The sequence below is a fragment of the Schistocerca americana genome, chromosome 4 (genome assembly GCF_021461395.2).
Source record: "Schistocerca americana isolate TAMUIC-IGC-003095 chromosome 4, iqSchAmer2.1, whole genome shotgun sequence".
NCBI lineage: Eukaryota > Metazoa > Arthropoda > Insecta > Orthoptera > Acrididae > Schistocerca > Schistocerca americana.
This window is the reverse complement of record NC_060122.1, coordinates 450,856,326-450,880,396: the sequence shown is the minus strand read 5'-3', so window position 1 is coordinate 450,880,396 and position 24,071 is coordinate 450,856,326. Positions and strand designations below refer to the sequence as shown.

The following is a 24,071-nucleotide window of genomic DNA, read 5'->3' as shown; positions in this document are numbered from 1 at the left end:
TCTCTTGTCAATCACGCTTCATCTGTAAATACTACACGTTTCTCGTCACAAGTAAAACGACTGATATCCTGACAGCGTTGTGTTCGACATCGTACATAACGGTAAGGAGAGGTAGGCTACAGAATGATGTGGCAATTCCGTTACTAACTTTGATGCCTGTGGGGTGATATGAATATGTGATACCACAAACAGGTACTGGTTTCCAGTCATATAGTTATAGCACCTTTTCTTATATTTTCGACCAATATTACCTTCTGCAGGAATATGTGACACTCTTTTTTAAACACCCTGCTTAGGAATACCTGGTACTTTACTGATCCTGTGCATTATGTTATATTAGCTGTTACACAGAGCTGTGCTAACTTAACAGTAGTTTTGTTATTATGAGTTATGATGAGTGATGATGAGTAAGTAAGCTATTGTACACGCAATAGCGTCGTCTACCCTCACGCATCTGCCTGTTCGGATAAGCATAGCTCAAGATATGCCAACCCTCCCCCCTCTCAAGTTGTTTCAATGCACGATGCAGCAGCAATGCTGTCAAACAGTGCGTACAAAGATGCTTAGGCAGGAGTGTGTATTTATGCACTGTGCTACTGAAGTAGCTCTATGTTACAAAACATGTACATTATGCAACAAATTTATAATTTTTTAACATGGTTTATGTTCACAGATGAAGAATTGTGTCACATTCCCTACTTCACCTCAAAGGTGTCGACGTTTGTATACTTACTAAAATAGCCCGTGCTCGATCTCAGGATTCAATCTCCACACCAAACTTCATCCAAATCGGTTCAGCAGTTTAGTTGTGAAAACGTAACAAACAGACTTACTTTCGCATTTATTATATAAGTACCGATAAAACTTTACATTATGACATATTTTTTACATGATCCGATTTTGATGAAAAAAGCCTTATTGTTGCCCTGAGCTACGTTCAAGTTACCTGTGGAAACCCCATGAAAATTCGTCTAATAGTTTTGGAGATTAGTATGTTCAAACGGACAAACAGAGTGACACAACTATTTTAGATAAAACTTAAAATTACGATTCTTCTCGTGATACGACTTTCATGAAGCCTATATGTTACCCCAAGCTACGCTCAAGTTGCTTGTGACAACACCCTGAAAATTCCTCTAGTAGTTTCGGAGATCAGCGTGCTCAAATAGACAGACAGACAACTTCGACGGTTTTACATATTTATTATCAATGTAGATACAGATATTCATATAGAAGTAGGTTGAAGAAAGGCAAACCTATGTTGATACTATTTGTAGATTTAATTAAAGCTTTGGACAAAGCTGACTCGAAACCAGTCTTTGAAACTCTGAAGCTACCAGAGAGAATATAAAAAGAGCGAAGAGTTGTCTTGAACTTGCACAGAAACAACGCTGCAGCTGTAAGAACCGAAGGTCGTAAAACGGTAAATCAGTCATTGAGGAGGGAGTGAGATAAGTTTGTCGCCTTTTCCCGACGCCACTGAGTCTTTATATTGAGCAAGGTGTAATCCAAACCAAGCAGAACGTTGGAAAGGGAACTAAAGTTCGGGGAGAAGAAATAAAAACTTTAAGGTTTGCCGATGACATTGTCATTGTCAGAGGCGGCAAAAGTCTTGGAAGAGCAGTTAAACCGGGTGGATAGATTTCGAGAGGAGGTTATAACGTGAACATAGATAAAAGTTGAACAAGGGTAATTAAAAAAATGGGTCAAATGGCTCTGAGCACTATGGGACTTAACATCTGAGGTCATCAGTCCCCTAGAACTTAGAACTACCTAAACCTAACTAACCTAAGGGCATTATATACATTCACGCCCGAGGCAGGATTCGAACCTGCGACCGTAGCGGTCGCGCGGTTCCAGACTAAAGCGCCTAGAGCCGCTCGGCCACTTCGGCCGGCGGTAATTAAATGTAGTCCAGTTATATCATGTTATGATTGGTGGATTACATTAGGAAAGGAGACACAAAAAGTAGTCGATGATTTTTGCCATTTACGCATATGAGTAGCCTTACACGGAAGTACAACGTGGACGATAAACTGTTCGGAGAAGAAGAAAACAGAAACTTTTCAAATGAACTGCTACAGGACAGTTTTGAACGTTAGATGGGTGGATACGATAACTAATGAGGAGTTAGTGTATCGAACTGAAGAAGAAAGAAATTTATGGCACAACTTTACTAAAAGAACGGATCGGTTGATAGGACATACTGTAGCACCAAGGAAGCGTCTGTTTGGTAACAGATGGAAGTGAATGCGCGCGCGTGTGTGTGTGTGTGTGTGTGTGTGTGTGTGTGTGTGTGTGTGTGTGTGTGTGTGTGTGTGAGTGGATGGGGTGGAATGAATTCAATGATGAAGAGAGAGATCGTGGTTTGACTAAGGAAACACGTTGATGCAAGTTACAATATTTGTGCAAAAAGCAAGAGCCTGCACACGATAAACTAGCTTGGAGAGCTGCATCAAACCAGTCTTCGGACAGAAGACCACAACAACAACAACAGCGGCGTTGTAGCGTCGGCGGCTGTTTAATTGTTGTTCTCTAAATAATTACGGTACAGGCGAACTGAGCGTATAGTGAAACGTGTCATGATAAGACAGTGGCGATCTATAATCATCATGCCTTGGCACAAATTATCACACGTATGAAACCAATCGTCAGTACCTGCGTGTCTACTAACAAAGCCGAAACTTTCTAAATGAAAGTAGCTTATTCTTGTCTATTTTGATTGGCTATATTCTAATGTAAAAACACAATAGCTGTATCATCCCTCGTTCTGTACGAGTAATAGTCAATATTTAAAAAATTGATTTAACCATGTATACAGGGTGATTTCGTTAAATGGGAACAAACTTCACGAAAGGATTCCTGAAAGAATAACGAGCAAAAAAGGTGCATGGACATTTGGCCCGAAATGCGTTCCAGTGGTGGTATACGCACTTAAAGGTGGAGATGAAGGATGTCTGACACTGTATGTGTCAGTGATTGAAAACACACATGAGAACACACCAGGAAGGTGGGAATGATATGTTTGTACTAGTGTTGCAACTCCACGCTCAAGAGGGCAAAATGCTGTCAATGAGAGCAGCGCCTTCACACATAGGTACTAGAGGGCATCGGCCTCATTGCAGCTGTGACTCACTCTGGTGCAGACATGTATCATGCAGTGCAGTGCTCAGATATGATAGCCCGGTATACAAACCAGGAACAGACTGACATGATCTTTGCACATGGGCAGGTAAATGGCAAAGGCCGGGCGATAAGAGAAAAGTATCACGCCGATAGCAGCCGATCCATAAAGTGTATGCAACAGTGTTTCGTCGTTTGTCTAAGATAGACTTGTTTATGGGAAATGGCAACCATGAGGACGGGTGCGCCCAGTATGTATAAAGGCCTTGGAAGAACAAACACAGTAAAATGTGACCTCAGTGTCAGTACTGAATTGGTGGGGCACCTGCATGGCATGAGCTGAGGACCATGTGGAACATACTCCTTGATAACTGTCATTATCCATATCACTTACAAAGTGTGCAAGTCTTATTTGTTATGGACTTGCCTTGTAGCTGGTTCGTCACAAACACCATCATGGTGGTAGGATATTTGTCATCCAGCCCATCTGTGGACTACGAAGAAACCCCATGGTATGGCGGCAACGAGACATCGACACTGGTTCGGCTTCAGAGTGTGGGCGGTATTTATTGGTGACCGCCTTGTGGGACAAGTCATCCTTAACGACACCTCACAGGCGAAGTATATCTGAACTTCCTACATGTGACCCCATCTCCCCTGCCAAAGACGACATGCCTTTGTACCGCTAAAGGGTAATGTGGTGGCTACTACATGATTGTGCTCCAGTTCACTTCCGCACTTCCTTGCGGAGGCATCTCGACAGCATCTAACCCGGCCGACAGATCGGACGAAGTGGTCTAGTTGCGTAGCCTGCCCTGTTACCCGGTCTTAACGCTTTAGAATTCTACCTGTAGGGAGACCTGAAAGAATTTGCATGGGCGGAACCCATCCCGGACGTGCTTACAATGGGACAATGCATTCATGCTGCCTGTAGCGCTATTCGATTGCAGGATGGCAGTGAACGTGTGCGGTAGTCGTTGCTGCATCGTGTGCGCACACACTTAGAGGCCTGTGGGGGCCACTTAAATCACCTTTGCCAACCGTGGTCTCGTCACAGCATGTAGTGCACTGCATTGTACTTTACAGAACTGATGAACTAATGAAGACTCTGTAGTACAAACACCATGCATTTTCGGCCATACGTTCATACGATTCTTTTCGCTCCTTACCATCTCGGGGATCGTGTTTAGCAGTTTAACCTGTATGATTCAGATAACTGATCTAAGACCCACACACATTAGTACAGCATTCAATAAACGGACACAAAAGTGGAACACCTGAGATTCATCTACATCTACATGTACATGTAATGTATTGCGAATACATAGAAAGAAGGATCCTTTATTGTATGATTATATGATAGCGGAACAAACACTGGTAGCAGTTACTTCTGTAAAATATCTGGGAGTATGCGTACGGAACGATTTGAAGTGGAATGATCATATAAAACTAATTGTTGGTAAGGCGGGTACCAGGTTGAGATTCATTGGGAGAGTGCTTAGAAAATGTAGTCCATCAACAAAGGAGGTGGCTTACAAAACACTCGTTCGACCTATACTTGAGTATTGCTCATCAGTGTGGGATCCGTACCAGGTCGGGTTGACGGAGGAGATAGAGAAGATCCAAAGAAGAGCGGCGCGTTTCGTCACTGGGTTATTTGGTAACCGTGATAGCGTTACGGAGATGTTTAATAAACTCAAGTGGCAGACTCTGCAAGAGAGGCGCTCTGCATCGCGGTGTAGCTTGCTCGCCAGGTTTCGAGAGGGTGCGTTTCTGGATGAGGTATCGAATATATTGCTTCCCCCTACTTATACTTCCCGAGGAGATCACGAATGTAAAATTAGAGAGATTAGAGCGCGCACCGAGGCTTTCAGACAGTCGTTCTTCCCGCGAACCATACGCGACTGGAACAGGAAAGGGAGGTAATGACAGTGGCACGTAAAGTGCCCTCCGCCACACACCGTTGGGTGGCTTGCGGAGTATCAATGTAGATGTAGATGTAGATGTACATCTACATTTATACTCCGCAAGCCACCCAACGGTGTGTGGCGGAGGGCACTTTACGTGCCACTGTCATTACCTCCCTTTCCTGTTCCAGTCGCGTATGGTTCGCGGGAAGAACGAGTGCCGGAAAGCCTACGTGCGCGCTCGAATCTCTCTAATTTTACATTCGTGATCTCCTCGGGAGGTATAAGTAGGGGGAAGCAATATATTCGATACCTCACCCAGAAACGCACCCTCTCGAAACCTGGACAGCAAGCTACACTGCCATGCAGAGCGCCTCTCTTGCAGAGTCTGCCACTTTAGTTTGCTAAACATCTCGGTAACGCTATCACGCTTACGAAATAACCCTGTGACGAAACGCGCCGCTCTTCTTTGGATCTTCTCTATCTCCTCTGTCAACCCGATCTGGTACGGTTCCCACACTGATGAGCAATACTCAAGTATAGGTCGAACGAGTGTTTTGTAAGCCACCTCCCTTGGATTACATTTTCTAAGGACTCTCCCAATGAATCTCAACCTAGCACCCGCCTTACCAACAATTAATTTTATACGATCACTCCACTTCAAACCGTTCCGCACGCATACTCCCAGATATGTTACAGAAGTAACTGCTTACAAGGAGCAGTTCGGATGAGGTGGTTCGCGTGTGCAGGTGATCCTGCTGGAGGAGTCGTGGGCGGAGCTGTTCCTGCTGAACGCGGTGCAGTGGTGCATGCCCCTGGACGGCAGCCCGCTCTTCTCGGCGCAGGAGCACGCGGCTGCCGTGCCCAACGGCAAGGCGGCGCAGGTGGCGGCTGACGTGCGCGCCCTGCACGACACGCTGCTGCGCTTCAAGGCCGTCGGCGTCGACCCCGCCGAGTTCGCCTGCCTTAAGGCCATCGTGCTCTTCCGCTCAGGTGAGGCCCCTGACGTGTAAGGAGGGGCAGCTCTCTCCTGTCATACTTTATATGGAGTTTGTATTTCAGACAGCCTTGTTTCCTTGTGTGTGTGTGTGAGCGAGGGCGGGGGTCATCAGTCTGGTTCGATGCGGCACGCAGTTTCACCTGAAATATGACTCATCACACCTGTTGGAATATAGCAGACGGGTCACTTGTTCCCTACAATCCTATAGCAGTCACCGTTGATGATTTGCGAGGCCCTGTGGAAAAAAAAAAAAAAAAAAAAAAAAAAAAAAAAAAAAAAAAAAAAAAAAAAAAAACGTGGAGGGATATTCCATTGTGACATATCATGCCCTCTATGATGCCATAGAACCCCGTTTGGAGTCTCTTATTAGAGCATATTTAAAAATGTTACTGTAATGTTAAGCTGGCCGCGGTGGCCGAGCGGTTCTAGGCGCTTCAATCCGGAACCGCGCGACTGCTACGGTCGCAGGTTCGGGCATGGATGTGTATGATTTCCTTAGGTTTGTTAGGTTTAAGGAGTTCTAAGTTCTAGGGGACTGATGACCTCAGATGTTAAGTTCCATAGTGCTCAGAGCCATTTGAACCACTTGAATTTCAACTGTAATGTTAGAATTTTCCCTTGAACAAAGCAATGGTTCATCTCTCCCCTATTATTATGAATGAAACCTACACAACACTGGTGTAATATTCCACAATATTTATTGTTTGTTGCACGAACCCCATTCAGGCTCTCATGCCATCATCAGGTACATAGATAACTATATGGTTCAGTAAAATTTTCTTGGATCAAAGATTTTAAACTAGCGCATCTACAGAAAATGTTAATGTTAAAATGAGGAATAAAACAAGAGGGTTTATTTCAGTGCAAATGAGATGTATGACTAATTACCAACGATAAAATACAGGGTGACAGTTATTGAACTAAAAGAACGCAAATTAGTTACAAACTACGCCGTGCACACACTTTATTCAACATGTAAAAGTCTCTACAGATATTCTGATTTAGATAATGACATGTTCGATATGTCTGCCATCATTAGCGATGATGTGGCGCAAACGAATAGCGAAATTCTGCATGACCCGCTGAAGTGTCGGAACATCGATGCTGTCGATGACCTTCTGAATGGCTATTTTCAGCTCGGCAATGGTTTTGGAGTTATAGCTGCACACCTTGTCTTTAATATATCCCCATAAAAACGAGTCGCAAGTGTTCAGATCCGGAGAATATGGCGGCCAATCTAGGCCCACGCCAGTGGGCTCTGGGTACCCCACAGCCAGAATGCGGTCCCAAAAGTGCTCCGCCACGACATCAAACACTCTCCTGCTTCGATGGGGTCGAGCTCCGTCTTGTACGAACCACACCTTGTCAAAATCAGTGTCACTTTGGATAATGGAGATGAAATAATCTTTCCAAACCTTATTTTACCGTTCGTTATTCACCGTTCCATCAAGGAATGTCGCACCGATTATTCCGTGATTGGACACTGCACGCCACACTGTCACCCGTTGAGGTTGAAGAGACTTCTCGAACGTGAAATGCGAATTCTCAGTCCCCCAAATGCACCGATTTTCCTGATTGACGAATCCATCCAAATGGTAGTGGGCTTCATCGCTAAACCAAACCATACAGCGCATACTAATTCCAACAATAGACAAATTACAACAGTTGCACATAGAAGAAAGTAAATTGAATAATACACTTTGGTGACAACCAAAGACGTGGCTGAACAAAACAATCCTGTCTTTAATAGGTTCTAAATTACAAACAGGTAAGATATAATAGTGATATTAACCAGGTGGATGAAACAGCTGTGATTATACAAAGCAAAAATTGTTTGACACAACAAGAGAAATTACAGTAATTGAAATAAGGGAAAATGGGACATATGAGTAAGAAGGATAATTTACAACAGGCCTGGACGGGATTATGAGTAATATATGCAGGGTGGCGAGTAAGGGAACTGTTTCTGGTCATTCAGTACTAAGCTTGGGTTGATGGACATGTGTTTATTAATTTCCATTATTTCAAGACAATTCATCTTCCTTCCTTTACAGCCTACTTCAAGCAGGTAGCCTGCAAAACTAGAGTCTCCTTCGCTAAGTTTGCAACTTCCGTTGTGTTCCTTCGAGCGGGTGCCTATTGCCCTTCCAGGCTGACCTATATAGAATTTGCCACAATCGCAAGTGATTTTATATATTCCAATCTTTGCCAAATCTGGAACGCTGTTTTTACCATTGGACAATAAGTATGCAACAGTATTATGCATATATAATGATCTTTTTACGTTCTTGGATGTAAACTTTCTGTCTACATCCAGTGATACTTTTCCTATGTGTGGAATTGTGCACCATTATTGCGTTCTTGAGGTGGTGGTCAAGGACAGAGTAGCCTGATGTTTCCGCTTTTTATGCATTATGGAGTTCACTAAGGTAAGAGGATAGCTGTTTGGCTGACCGCATTTAATTCCATTTGGAAGTTGTCTTCACTCATGGGGATGGACATTAGATGATGTAGCACTAAATGAAACACGGGTCATTACTCCAATATTGTCACAAGGGCTGAAAGAACATGGTTCCTCCTCAGCAATAAAACGTCAGTAAAAGCACATACTATGACGTTTTCTAACTAAATGGGTTTGGAAGAAAGATTTTCCAGCTGCCTCTTGTCGTTACCGGATTTCAGTAGTTTTTCTTTGGATGGAACTATGAATGCCAAATGTACACGGCGTTCTCTTGCAACTAGCTCTCAGCAAAAAAAGACAACGAAATGTTGTGTGACATTGTTTTTTGGGACACTCCGAAGAGGAACGTTGGACAGCCTGATTAATTTAGTGTAAATATTTTAAAGTGCAAATTATGGTCAAAAAAGAATGGAAAAGGGTTCTGAAAATACATACAAAAATATGCAAAACAGGTGCTATTGAAACTACTTATTTGGGTTTAAACTAGCCCCCATGAAGCATGGACCTTGCCTTTGGTGTGGAGGCATGCGTGCCTCAGCGATACAGATAGCCGTACCGTAGGTGCAACCACAACGGAGGGGTATCTGTTGAGAGGCCAGACAAACGTGTGGTTCCTGAAGAGGGGCAGCAGCCTTTTCAGTAGTTGCAGGGGCAACAGTCTGAATGATTGACTGATCTGGCCTTGTAACATTAACCAAAACGGCCTTGCCGTGCTGGTACTGAAAACAACTAAAAGCAAGGGGGAAATTACAGCCATAATTTTGCCCGAGGGCATGCAGCTTTAGTGTATGGATGGTTAAATGATGGTGGCGTCCTCTTGGGTAAAATATTCCGGAAATAAAATAGTCCCTCATTCGGATTTCCGGGCGAGGTCTACTTAGGAGGACGTCGTTATCAGGAGAAACAAAACTGGCGTTCTAATGTCAGATCCCTTAATCGGGCAGGTAGATTAGGAAATTTAAAACGGGAAATGGGTAGGTTAAAGTTAGATGTAGTGGGCATTAGTGAAGTTCGATGACAGGAGGAACAAGACTTCTGGTCAGGTGAATACAGGGTTATAAATACAAAATCAAATAGGGGTAATGCAGGAGTCGGTTTAATAATGAATAAAAAAAGAGGAGCGCTGGTAAGCTACTACGAACAGCATAGTGAACGCATTATTGTAGCCAAGATAGACACGAAGACCACGCCTACCACAGTAGTACAAGTTTATATGCCATCTAGCTCCGCAGGTGACGAAGAGATTGAAGAAACGTATGATGAGATAAAAGAAATTATTCAGACAGTGAAAGGAGCCGAAAATTTAATAGTCATGGGGGACTGGAATTCGATAGTAGGAAAAGGAAGAGAAGCAAAAGTAATAGGTGAATATGGAATGAGGGTAAGGAATGAAAGAGGATGCCGCCTGGTAGCATTTTGCACAGAGCATAGCTTAATCATAACTATCACTTGGTTTAAGAATGATAAAAGAAGGTTGTATACGTGGAAGAGGCCTGGAGACACTGGAATATTTCAGACAGATTATATAATGATAAGATAGAGATTTACGAACCAGATTTTAAATTGTAAGACATTGCCAGGGACAGATATGGACTCTGATCACGATCTATTGGTTATGAGCTGTGGATTAAAACTGAAGAAACTGCAAAGAGATGGGAATTTAAGGAGATGGGACCTGGATAAACTGAAAGAACCAGAGGTTGTACAGAGTTTCAGGGAGGGCATAAGGGAACAATTGACAGGAATGGGGGAAAGAAATACAGTGGAAGAAGAATGGGTAGCTTTGAGGGATGAAGTAGTGAAGGCAGCAGAGGATCAAGTAGGTAAAAAGACGAGAGCTAGTAGAAATCCTTGCGTAACAGATCAGATATTGAATTCGATTGATGAAAGGAGAAAACATAAATATGCAGTAAATGAAGCAGGCAAAAAGGAATACAAACGTCTCAAAACTGAGATCGACAGGAAATGCACAATGGCTAAGCAGGGATGGCTACAGGACAAACGTAAGGATGTAGAGACATATATCACTAGGGGTAAGATAGATACTGCCTACAGGAAAATGAAAGAGACCTTTGAAGAAAATAGAACCACTTGTATGAGTATCAAGGACTCGGATGGAAATCCAGTTAAGCAAAGAAGGGAAAGCAGAAAGGTGGCAGGAGTATGTAGAGGATCTGTGCAAGGGCGATGTACTCGAAGGAATATTATGGAAATGGAAGAGGACGTAGATGAAGATGAAATGGGAGATATGATACTGTGTGAAGAATTTGACAGAGCACTGAAGGACCTAAGTCGAAGCAAGGCCTCAGGAGTAGACAACATTCCATTAGAACTAGTGATAGCCTTGCGATAGCCAGCCCTGGCAAAACTGTACCATCTGGTGAGCAAGATGTAAGAGACAGGCGAAATACCCTCAGACTTCAAGAATAATATGATAATTCCAATACCAAAGAAAGTAGATATTGACAAGTGTGAAAATTACCGAACTATCAGTTTAATAAGTCACGGCTGCAAAATACTGACACGAATTCTTTACAGCCGAATGGAAAAACTGGTAGAAGCCAACCTCGGGGAGGATCAGTTTGTATTCCGTAGAAGTCTTGAAACACGTGAGACAATGCTGACCCTACGACTTATCTTAGAAAATAGATTAAGGAAAGGCAAACCTACGTTTCTAGCATTTCTAGACTTAGAGAAAGCTTTTGACTATGTTGACTGGAATACTCTCTTTCAAATTCTGGGTCATGTACAGGCAGCGTAAAGCTATTTACAATTTGTACAGAAAACAGATGGCAGCTGTAACAGTCGAGGGGCATGAAAGTGAAGCAGTGGTTGAGAAGGGAGTGAGACAGGGTCGTAGCCTATCCCCGATGTTATTCAATCCGTATATTGAGCAAGCAAGTAAAGGAAACAAAAGAAAAATTTGAAGTAGGAATTAAAATCCATGGAGAAGAAATAAAAACTTTGATGTTTGCCGATGATAGTCTAATTCTGTCAGAGACAGCAAAGGACATGAAAGAGCAGTTGAACGGAATGGACAGTGTCGTCATAGGAGGATATAAGACGAACATCAAAAAAAGCAAAATGAGGATAATGGAATGTAGTCTAATTAAATCAGATTGTGCTGAGGGAATTAGAGTAGGAAAAAATGAAATGAGCGCATGGCATCGTTAGCCGGGAGGTCCCATCCGGGGAAGATCGGCCACCATGTGCAAGTCTTATTACAGTCGACGCCACATTGTGCGACTTGCGTGCCGATGGTGAGGATGAAATGATGATGAGAACTAAATGAGACACTTGAAGTAGTATATGAGTTTTTCTATTTAGGGAGCAAAATAACTGATGATGGTCGAAGTAGAGAGGATACAAAATTTAGACTGGCAATGGTGAGAAAAACGTTTCTGAAGAAGAGGAATTTACTAACGTCGAGTATAGATTTCAATGTCAGCAAGTCTTTTCTGAAAGTATTTGTATGGAGTGTAGCCATGAATGGAAGTGAAACATGGACGATAAATAGTTTAGACAAGATGAGAATATAAGCTTTCGAAATGTGATGCTACAGAAGAATGCTGAAGATTACATGGGTAGATTACCCAACTAATAAGGAGATACTGAATAGAATTGGGGGAAGAGGAATTTGTGGCACAACATGACTAGAAGAAGGGATCGGTTGGTAGGACATGTTCTGACGCATCGAGGGATCATCAATTTAGTATTGGAGGACAGCGCGGAGGGTAAATATCGTAGAGGGAGACTAAGAGATGAATGCGCTAAACATATTCAGAAGGATGTAGGTTGCAGTAGTTACTCGGAGATGAAGCTTGCACAGGACAGAGTAGCATGGAGAGCTGCATCAAACCAGTCTCTGGGATGAAGACCACCACCATCACAACAACAACAGCAACATTAACTTTCTTTGTTCCATTTACAAGGTTCTGTTATACTGCATTAGATACATAATTTCTATGTTTTTTTGTACTAATTCGCTGGTGCTTTGAGCTAAATAGCGCCTTATATATGAAGAAACTCCGCTCTACATCTACAGAAACCAATGGAGCATATATTGCAGCACGCTTAAAGGAAGTTGAGTCAAAGTTGCTAAGGTTTCCACATCTGGACTGTTCTCCAAATTTAATTCGAATTTGTGTTTAGTAATTCCAGCAAGGGTGTCCCTAACACTGATCAACTTCTTCCGCTGTTCCTTCTTCTCCCTACCTTCTTTTTCCAAACTCTGAATCACACCAAGAAAATAATTGTTGCAAACAGTTCGAACTCTAAGTCTTTGTTGTTGACGAATTGTTGGGCCTGAGCCGGCCGCGGTGGTCTCGCGGCTCTAGGCGCGCAGTCCGGAACCGCGCGACTGCTACGGTCGCAGGTTCAAATCCTGCCTCGGGCATGGATGTGTGTGATGTCCTTAGGTTAGTTAGGTTTAAGTAGTTCTACGTTCTAGAGGACTGATGACCACAGCTGTTAAGTCCAATAGTGCTCAGAGCCATTTGAACCATTTTGTTGGGCCTGCTTGATGGTTGCTGCGTTCGTTGACTGTAGGGTGCTGACGAAGTGTTTGATTTTTTCAAAGTTTTCACACAAGAAAAGTGCACATCTTATCCAAGTATCCCATCTTGTGATGACATGAAACTGTGGAAGATGGAGCCCTGTCATTTCTTGATATAAAACTTGAAGACTGGGATCCTTTACTAGAATCTTTTTCAGAGTAGCAATGAAGTCACTCACCCTGCAGGAATTCTCCCTCATACTTTCTCAAACTCTGTGTAGACCAGGTGCAATGTATGCCATATGGTTGAGGTTGAGGTACACTCGCTTCTATTGTTGGAAAGCCAAAAGCATGTAGCGTACTTGATCAGTCACCACAAGCCCGACATTTTCGTATAGTATGTCTCCTGGCCACAGGTTCATACATGATTCACTGAATAATTGTATTATCGTGCAGGCATTTGTATTTTAGGGTTGTTACATTTTAAAAATTATAGATTTTACCCGTTCACCAAACAATGGAAAAACCAACACATTCAAAATATATCTTTGCAGCACGTCAGTAGTTCCATCCAAAACGAGTCCCGATTCACGTTTACCGACCGCCTCTTCTATTTTCTCTAAAACGTTCTGATAAATTGGCTGTACATAACTTTTTCTCAGAATGCTCTCATCAGGTATTGACCTAGCTGTGTACTTCTCAAGAAATGATTTAAATGCAGGATTGTTTACCTTTTCGACAGGAATTCCTGATTGAATGCTACGGCAAGATCCGAACTAAACTCATTCGGTGACAGCTGCTTTTCAGAGCCTGAAGCGAAGGCGTTCGTCACAATGGTTTCCTTAGGTTTCCACTTGCGAAGTTCAATGTTCTTTAAATGTTTGCACTGGTTTATTCTGTTTCTTTGTTACTTGTCATCGATTGCAATATTACCTTCGCAGACGACACATTGCAGAATGATGCCAGTTTCAATAAACGGAGCCTTGAATTCTTCTGAAAGAGCACACAACTTCTCCTTCTTAGTTTCTCACACGATGTTAAAGTTGTGTTTAAACATTAACATGACCAGCAAGACAGTAACAGTCGATAGATAGGAACCGTTAAATTCGTATCAGCACGAACTGAATTTAGATTTCAACTGTTGCAGCAGCGTTGTTTAAATTTTATTTGATTTTACAGCTGCAGGTTGGCCATTGTTATAGAGGCTGACTTTTGTTGTTTAGGTTGGCTATTGTTTCTGGGGTTATGAATAATTATTGGTCTTCCCATAAATTATATTTTAATATTTAATTTTAATATTTATTACCCATTTTTTACTTTTGATTAAACAAAATCTTAAAATCCCTGTCAAGAGCAGAAAAAAATGCTGTCGAATCTACTAAAAACGCGGGTAAAAATTGGGGAAACGGTGCTTAAGCATGGAATAAAAGAGAAAATGTACTAATCCCACAAAAAGGTGCAACAAATTGCGCTTATTTTTCTTCATCTCATAGTCCCAAATGTATATATTGACCTATCTGTGTGAAAATAGCTACGTTTTTGGCACCTTAAAATCCCTTCTTTACTTATTATTAAAGTTCCCTTGCATCGCACATGATGACACTTTTCTTTCACGAAGTGAGGATATCGTCTCTTCAACGTATTCGTTGAGTATAGATGGCTGTGATGAAGCACATGTAGACTTGTGTGTTGCTGAGAGAGAGTGGGGGCAGGGAGGGGGGGGGGGGGGGGGGGATGTGAATCGAGGTGCTGGCACACAGTCTACTACTTGAGACATTTTGTAGATGTTCGGAATTTAACTCAGCGTAAAATCTAATTATCAAGAATTGTAAATCACAGCCTCTCCTCACTCTGCCGGCCAAACGCTGGGGATTAAAATTCCTTTTGCCACCAGGATTCGCATCAGCCATCTCCTCGTCAAGTGTTTTCATCCTCGAATATAGAAGAGGGTACAGTCAGTAGAAACCCACATTATGATGTTTCCCAAGTGAATGTCTTTGAAAAGAGAGACTGTCAAGCTACTCTAGCTTGGCATCCTATTCAGTTTGTAACGTGGCTGTCAAGAGTAACAGATGGAGAAATCGAGTATGGTGCTACGCCAAACAACGGTTCTGCAGACGCTTTCCGGAATGCAGTTGCAGATGCTGGTCTGAGGCATACGAACCTGCGCTTGTTGTTTCCCTCTACATCGGAACTAAATAGTACAAAGGAGACTGTCGAAGGACTCCTGTAAGCTGACGATTCGTCGGGACAAATATTGGCAAACTGAACATCTCTCGAGATAGAGGAAGAACACCTTCAGAGTCGGACATTCTCGACTAGTGTCTTAGTATGGGAATAATACAATTGTAACGAATGTTGCTACCATTAATTCGATTGGTGAGGCGAATAATCCGAGATGTCCAATCAGATTTAGTGATTTAGGAGAATGCAAGGGTCGACTTCGCAGCTAGGTTTCATGAGAGAAATTTCGCTACTAGGTCTGATGTTAGACATGGCAATAACTGCTCGGAGGCTGCTCAGTATTTTAGACTGTCTAGCAAGTGCCGTCAGTTCTCATAACCATTCCCATCCGGAAACAATATGGATAAAAACACCCAAGCAAAGGTCTATCTGCTCAAGTTCCAAGTTATAACTGAAACCCAGGAGAAGCAGCCCCTAAATACTTGTTAACACGATGGACAAATGATATTTTGCTTTCTTTAACTGTAGAACTGAAAAGACATTAATTGCATCATGCTAAGTATTCTAAAGACTAACTGCAATTAATATATCGGCGGTCAAAACACACGTATTTTTGTAAATAAAACAACTGAAACGTAGTCTATTTATAACGCTGCAAATGGTTCAAATGGCTTTGAGCACTATGGGACTTAACTTCTCAGGTCATCAGTCCCCTAGAACTTAGAACTACTTAAACCTAACTAACCTAAGGACATCACACACACCCATGCCCGAGGCAGGATTCGAACCTGCGACCGCAGCGGTCGCGCGGTTCCAGACTGTAGCGCCTAGAACCGCTCGGCCACACCGGTCGGCTATAACGCTGCAAATTGTGAACCTAATCCTTTTATTTGTTATAACTGCAAATGCCGCTCTTGGGTGCAATTGTTTCTTTTTTAATACATGTAAGGAACATTAATTAGCTTTACGCCATAGCGGACTAAACAGATAGCACCACTGCAAGTTTATTTGTTGAGTTTACTAAAGAGTAGACCTCTTCAGCATATTGTACTCATACCAGCTTCGACTTTATCGACCTTCTCCTCAGAGCACCAAACAGGCCGAAGTATCTAACATCTCTACACAGTCTGCGTCATATGTTGTGAAACCAGCTTAGAAATGTCTCAGTGCTGAGAATTTTACGCACCAGCTGACAAACGTGTGGCACATTTATCACATGTTTTGCGGCTACGTTACCCCATTACTAAGTATTTAAAACTTCCATGCCATTAGGCACCGTCAACGGTAAAATGCCAGCAGCTAACATGGATTATAAAACATAAAACTTTCCTTTGCATATCTCGTGATGGCCATCAAACTTGCACAAGGCTCAGCTGTAAACTGAGATCTTTTATGTTTGACAATGCATGTTTGCTGCTGTCTTTATACTCTTGACAACGCCTAATGGTAGAAGCTTCAGCACTTGATAATGGCATAACGAAGTCCAGAAATATGGTATGATACATACGTATTTCACACATTTGACAACCGGGGTAAAATTCTTAGCATTGACACTCCATGTCTTTTCCTCGGGGTAATTTCAAATGCCTTCTTCTCCTAGATCATGAAAGTATTCCTGAGATCTAACCACCCCATAAATTATAACCTACCCTGTGTATTCCTTTTTCCAAATGAAGACTCTATGCCACACTTTACCTGCACAACAGCAACCCGTCTGTTACCACCCCAAAACTCATCCTCTGTATTTTCTCAAAGCGTTTCCTTTACATTCCCATACGCATCCAAATCTGAGGCACAGAAACCATTACCAGGTGCCAACTCACAGCATCCTTCACTTTCAGGCCACATGCATCCACATCTCACTGAATTGTGATAACACTTTTTTACTCGCATCAGAATATTTTTTATTGTGCTCATTAAAAGCTGTAGAGTGGCAACTTGGCCGCTCCTAGCCGCTCCCCGCATACTGCTTCCTAATGGAGAATACAAATAACAATTAAAAAAAAAACAGCACAACGGAAGAAGATTAGGGTTTAACATCCCGTCGACATCGAAGTCATTAGTAATGAAATATGAGCTCGGAATGATACAAGGGCAGAAAAGGAAATCGTTCGTGTCTTTTCAAAGGAAGCATCCCGTCATTTGCCTGAAGAAATTTACGGAAATCACAGAAAACCTAAATCAGGATGGTCGGACGCGGATTCAAACTGCCGTTCTCCCGAATGCGAGTCAATTGTGCTAACCACGGCGCAACCTCGTTCGGTAAAACACAGTACACCTGCAGTTGGTGGGTATACTGTACAAGCAGAGGAATGCACTGAGTTGGTATATACGCAAACAGATACTCAAACATGCAACAAATCGTTCGCATTTTTTCTGTCCACGGCGAATGTTTTCGAGAAGTTTCTTTTGGTTGCCAGGCCAATACCAGAACTGGATATTCCCTCCCAAATATTTTCTGGGGTCACCTCTGCCTCACCAATCATCCTGCTAACTGCCTGAAAGGAAATGGATTCTTCAGTCTTTTTATATTTTTTACTATACTGCGATCTTCTTCAAAACTAACTCTTTATTAGCTTACAAATACACGAGTATTCACAAAATCATAGCATATTTCAGTCTTATAAATTGCTCAAAAAACAGCTATTAATGTAGTATTGCCACTTGAACTGTAATTTTTGTCTGCTACCACTTGCCCCGACTGAAGTTACCACTTGTGCGATGTTAGAACGGAGTACCCATTAGAATTTTCGTCTTGGCTGCTGCGGTGTTGTCTTCACTTGCTTTCTCAGCAAATTCTGCTGGTTTTTCTCGGTTCAGCATAGAATGTTTAAAAACATGTTCACTTGTGGCCTTCCTAGTTTCGGCTAGTGACCGCTCACAAGTATCAATGCCACAGCGTAAGCGATGAAAAACATCAACTTACCAAACTGATCAGGCACGGGCATGTCGCGCCCACCTCAAGTACTTCATTTATTTTCCTACGCAGCACGACGTCATAGATATTGCGCCCAAATTCAATGGAGGAACTACCAGCAGCAGTCAACCACATAGAAACTGCAAAGCAGCATTCTTGTTTTTATACGTTCCTTTTTTCTCTGCTTTAAGGGTTCTGTGCCTCAGTCTGTAAAAACGGAACCATTATAGGATCGCCTTGTTATCTGTTTGCTCGGCTGTTAAGAACGCTTTTTCTCAGTAATGTATAGATGTATCAATTTCAAATTTATGTCACGTATTAAGGTCTATGGCTCCTTGGCTGTGTAAACATTTTAAACTTCTAAGTCAATTCAGTCAAAAGATAAGCTCATTTATGTCACATATTTTAATGGTCGAGAATACACCATAGGGTACTTCCTGCTGACATAAAAACTATGATATTTGGCACGAAGCAAAGTTATACACTACAAATAAACGAAAAAATATGAAAATCGTTAATTTGTAATTACATGGCAAGAAAAAATATTTTTGTCATTTTTTAAACGTCTTGTGTTTGTCTGTCCGACCGTCAAAAACCTTTTTCTCTGGAACATTTTGGTGTATCAAGTTTCACGTCACATACTATGGTCTATAGTGCCTTCGCAGCGTAGTTAGTGTAAGCTTTGAAGTCAATGTAATCAGAAGTTACGATCGTCTGTTAAGGCATCTTCTTCGCAGGGACAGGTAGAGGTATGAAGTTGAAATTTATGCCAAATACTGAGGTCTACGGTCCTTAGGCGTGTAAAAAATTTAAGCTTCTAAATCAGTGCAGCCAATTATGTCACATATTTCGATACTCGCGAACTCATCCATCGGAACCTATAGGTGAAATATTTATATACACAATTAAGTTGGTACGGAACCCTCACAGCGAGAGACCTACTCGCAGTTGTACGGTTTTTTTCTTGTTTTCTTTTCTCTTCCTTCAATGGGTCGAATGTGAAAAATCAGGCCAGCCTTCCAGGCTAGAAAATGAATCGTATAAGGGATAGTCAAATGAAAATGAGACAGATGGAAAAAAGTAAATGAGCTGTTTTTAATTTGAAAAGTAGTCACCATAACGGTTAATACATTTATCTCAGTGCCTTCACGGAAAATTGTTTGCGTTTGCGTGCGGGACCATGATTGTCCCAGCCGAAGCAAATCGACGGTCACTAATGTCTTTCTTCAGGGTTCGAAGAACATGGATATCGCATGGAGAGAGATCAGGACTACACTACAGGCCATTAAAATTGGTACACCAAGAAGAAATGCAGATGATAAACGGGTATCATTGCACAAATATATTATACTAGAATTGACATGTGATTACATTTTCACGCAATTTTGGTGCATAGATCCTGAGAAATCAGTACCCAGAACAACCACGTCTGTCCGTAATAACGGCCTTGATACGCCTGGGCACTGAGTCAAACAGAGATTGGATCGCGTGTACAGGTACAGCTGCCCACGCAACTTCAACACGATATGACGAGCCAGTTGCTCGGCCACCATTGACCAGACGTTTTCAATTGGTGAGAGATCTGGAGAATGTACTGCCCAGGGCAGCAGTCGAGCATTTTCTGTATCCAGAAAGGCCCGTGTAGGACCTGCAACATGCGGTCGTGCATTATCCTGCTGGAATGTAGGGTTTCGCAGGGATCGAATGAAGGGTAGAGCCACGGGTCGTAACACATCTTAAATGTAATGTCCACTGTTCAAAGTGCTGTCAGTGCGAACAAGAGGTGACCGAGACGTGTAACAGTGGCATCCCATACCATCACGCCGGGTTATACGCCAGTATGGCGATGACGAATACACGCTTCCAATGTGCGTTCACCGCGATGTCGCCAAACACGGATGCGACCATCATGATGCTGTAAACAGAACCTGGATTCATCCCAAAAAATGACGTTTTGCCATTCGTGCACCCAGGTTCGTCGCTGAGTACACCATCGCAGGCGCTCCTGTCTGTGATGCAGCGTCAAGGGTAACCGCAGCCATGGTCTCCGAGCTGATAGTCCGTGCTGCTGCAAACGTCGTCGAACTGTTCGTACAGATGTTGTCCCGCAAACGTCCCCATCTGTTGATTCAGGGATCGAGACGTGGCTGCACGATCCGTTACAGCCATGCGGATAAGATGCCTGTCACCTCGACTGCTAGTGATACGAGGCCGTTGGGATCCAGCACGGCTTTCCGTGTTACCCTCCTGAACCCACCGATTCCATATTCTGCTAACAGTCATTGGATCTCGACCAACGCGATAGGCTACAATCCGACCTTTATCAAAGTCGGAAACGTGATGGTACGCATTTCTCCTCCTTACACGAGGCATCACAACAACGTTTCACCAGGCAACGCCGGTCAACTGCTGTTTGTGTATGAGAAATCGGTTGGAAACTTTCGTCATGTCAGCACGTTGTATGTGTCGCCACCGGCGCCAACCTTGTGTGAATGCTCTGAAAAGGTAATTATTTGCATATCACAGCATCTTCTTCTTGTCGGTTAAGTTTCGCATCTGTAGCACGTCATCTTCGTGGTGTACCAATTTTAATGGCCAGTAGTGTATTTGGAAGGTCTTAAGGGCTTTCCACCGAAACGTCTACATCGAAGTCGAAACAACAGGCACCCAACTCTGGGAAAGTCATGATGGCCTTTGTGTTTGAGTGGATGGGCCTGTTGCTCAATGACTTGCTTAAACACGGCGTCACAATTAAAGCACAGCGGCACGTGGACACTTCGCAAAAATCGAAGGGCGCCGTCAAGTGGAAACGTCCAGGAATGTTGACGGACGTAATCATTCTGCAGGATAATGCACGTACCCGTTGCTAACGTCTGCGAAGCCCTTCCTACAGCCCCGATCTCTCCGCATGCTATGTGCATATATTTTGGAGCTCTGAAGAAAAACATTCGCGACCGTCGATTTGCTTCTGACGAGCAGGTCCACGCTTGGGTTAATCTTGGCTCCGTAGGCACCCGGACACATTTATTGCATGAAGACACTCACCGTGTTTTCTAAAAGAACAGTTATAATGATTACTTTTGAAATAATGAACACTTTTACTCACTGTATGGTAATGCAGGATTTCTCGACGAATTTCGCTGATGAAGACTTCTTGCGTTATTAGCCGGGTCAAGGCGTCGTTCTGCGCCAACGTTTCTACAAGTTTCCTACTCGAAACGTTGCTGCAGAACGACGCCTTGACTCAGCTGGTAATACGAGAAGGCCACGTCAGTTTACATACTTCCACCTCTCTCGTGTTCATTTGCCTGCCCCTTATAATACAGAAGAAAGGAAGGGCACGGTGAAGTGTGGAACGGCGCGGTGTTGCAGAGACGCGCGGCCTGAAGGACCCGGGGCAGGTGGAGAACCTGCAGGACCAGGCGCAGGTGATGCTGGGCCAGCACACGCGCGGGCAGCACCCCGGGCACCCGCCGCGCTTCGGCCGCCTGCTGCTGATGCTGCCGCTGCTGCGATCCGTCTCCACGGCGCGCATCGAGCAGATCTTCTTCCAGCGCACCATCGGCAACACGCCCATGGAGAAGGTGCTCTGCGACATGTACAAGAACTAGGCCGCCGCCGCCGTCTGCCCCAACAGTGCTTTCTTCTGTCGCGCGGTGAGACGGAGTCACATGTAGTCGCGAATCATCCGTTTCTTCGGAGCATGAACTTGACAGCATTTTCCTTGAACGCATCAGATGTACATTGACCATAACCCTCTCCAGGAGCATCTCACGTCTCACAAACTCATTTCTCTTCATAGTACCTCGAATCAGGAACGAAATCTTGGATACATTGACCAGCACAGGTTCTCATCCCCTACAGTCCTATTTAAATCAGTTGGCATTTGACAGCGAAGGCGCTGGACTATACTCACTGTGTTGCCCAAAGCGTTGTGCCTGTTATTTCTCAAGTTCGAAGCTTCTCCCTACGTGAAACTTAGCATATTTCAAATAAAAAAAATTATGTCCGGCCCTAATCAAAATTAAGAACAAATTTTTGACGTATTTGAAAACACTATACACATCATACGTGAATTTCAGAATTTTCTTGTGATTTTTGTGTGAGTCGGAGACTTTAAACTTCACATTTATTACGAGTTACATATTGAACAAATTGCAGAAATTACCGTTCTCCGAAGCTTATACAGCGTGTAACTAAATTCGCTTTGTAGACTTTGAGCACACTTTCCTTACACCAAACAAGAAAAAATAATCTAGTAAACGTAGCTTCTAAAATGCATACCTAAACTATCGGCATTTGTTGATCTTCGATACTATAAAGCACATCTCTTCTATTGCAAGTATTTTGACTTACATATTTTGGGAGGAGCTAGTACGGACCAAATAAAGAAAAAAATGTCCAGTAAACATGGGCTCTACACCGCACACTTAAAGAACTGTGAGTACTTTATCAATAGAAGAGATGTGTTCCACAATAGCGAAGACGAGTAAGTGCTCATAGCTCTTAAAGCACGTATTTTACAGCTCATGTTTATGGATATTTTTTGTTGTTTTGGTCCATACTGACTCATTCTAAAATATGGAAAGCAAAGAGCTTCCTGTTGGAGAGATTTGTTTCACAGTATCGAAGACGAACAAGTGCTCGTATCTCTTAAGGTATACATTTTAGAGCCAATGTTTAGCGGACATTTATTTCTTGTTTTGCTATAAGAAACGTGTTTTCAAAGTCTGTAATGTGATATTCATTACACCTTGTACATATATAAAATACAGAGCGATACGAAATTTTGATAAGATCCGACGGTAAGAGAAATATTTTAGAAATCAATGAAAAATAATCTTGTTCCAGTCAAAGTAGTTGTTTTCGAGAAATGAAGTGTAAAAGAAATATGTTTTGAAACTAATATATCTTAAATGTTTCGAGTAGGTGACGCCTTACTACTCGTGAATTTTCGTGAGCGTGTACAGCAGATAGCGCTGAAATGTATTTCATGCTTCCTCTCCTTTGGTGTACAGGACACATGATAATGGACTGAAGCCTGAAACTGGCTGTAATGAAGTAGTTCATTTAGCAGCTGTTGGTGGTGAACTACGACGTTTCCTACAGTTTAAAATAGTTTCCCGGGCGGGAAAATTTCATCCGTTTCAGAAAAAATTATCATGACTCTTTACCTAATAAGCATTAACATCAGATGTTTTCCACCCTTTCAGAGCCTCCGCTTGATCTTTGTACGAGATAGAGACTTGAAGACCAATTTAAATCGTGGGAACTCTGTGTTCCCTGGCAGTAGACAGTAGTCGACGCAACAACATAGCAACTTCTGTCCTTAAATATCAAATGCCAATTAATTTAAATTATACTATAAGATAACTCTAAAACATAGCAATAAAGCACTCGTGCCACGTGAACTACAGACAAATCTTGTGCAATTCTTCTTTTCCTCCTCGAAGAAATATCTCACAGCCCAAGCTGAAAATTTTTGACATACCCAAAGACAGCTTCCCAACATCACCATCGTTGATTTTAGTGGTTGAGACAAAGAAAATAAGAAGCCCCTTTGCTCTCCTACTACTAGCTGGAGTTGTCTCAAACCACTTAATTCCTTGATACTTACGCTATCCATTAACTTCACCTATTATACTGTGTCTTTTTTTCTGAATTTCAATCTGTGGGAAACGTAGCACAAAAATAAATGTAAAATTCAGGTTTTCAACACGAATAGCCACAAGCGGACGAGATCTTTCCTATTTTGAGTATCCATTTGATAAATAATGTATAACAAATATTCACTGTCGCCATTAATTCCTGGTGAGGTGACTGCGACAGGTATTGTTCGGCTACTTCTTAATCCAACACTTCATGTCATTGTTTGATAAAAAGTAAGCAAATATATTTAAACATCGGTGATTCTCGATGAACGTTAAAAATAAGCGTTCATTGTACACTCGCACAGCCAATTAATGATGATTTTCTTCTGGACT

General features: G+C 42.6%; 1 protein-coding gene across 1 annotated transcript in view; it reads left to right on the top strand.

Annotated features, from left to right (window-relative positions):
* The window catches only part of LOC124613541 (photoreceptor-specific nuclear receptor-like), a 158,549-nt gene extending 135,904 nt beyond the window's left edge, over positions 1 to 22,645 (top strand). The window contains exons 6-7 of the mRNA XM_047142253.1: positions 5,780 to 6,023; positions 21,460 to 22,645. Of these exons, the coding sequence (XP_046998209.1) occupies positions 5,780 to 6,023; positions 21,460 to 21,698 (483 nt within the window). The 3' untranslated portion in view covers positions 21,699 to 22,645. The remainder of the gene's footprint in view (positions 1 to 5,779; positions 6,024 to 21,459) is intronic.
* The last annotated feature ends 1,426 nt before the right edge of the window (positions 22,646 to 24,071 follow it).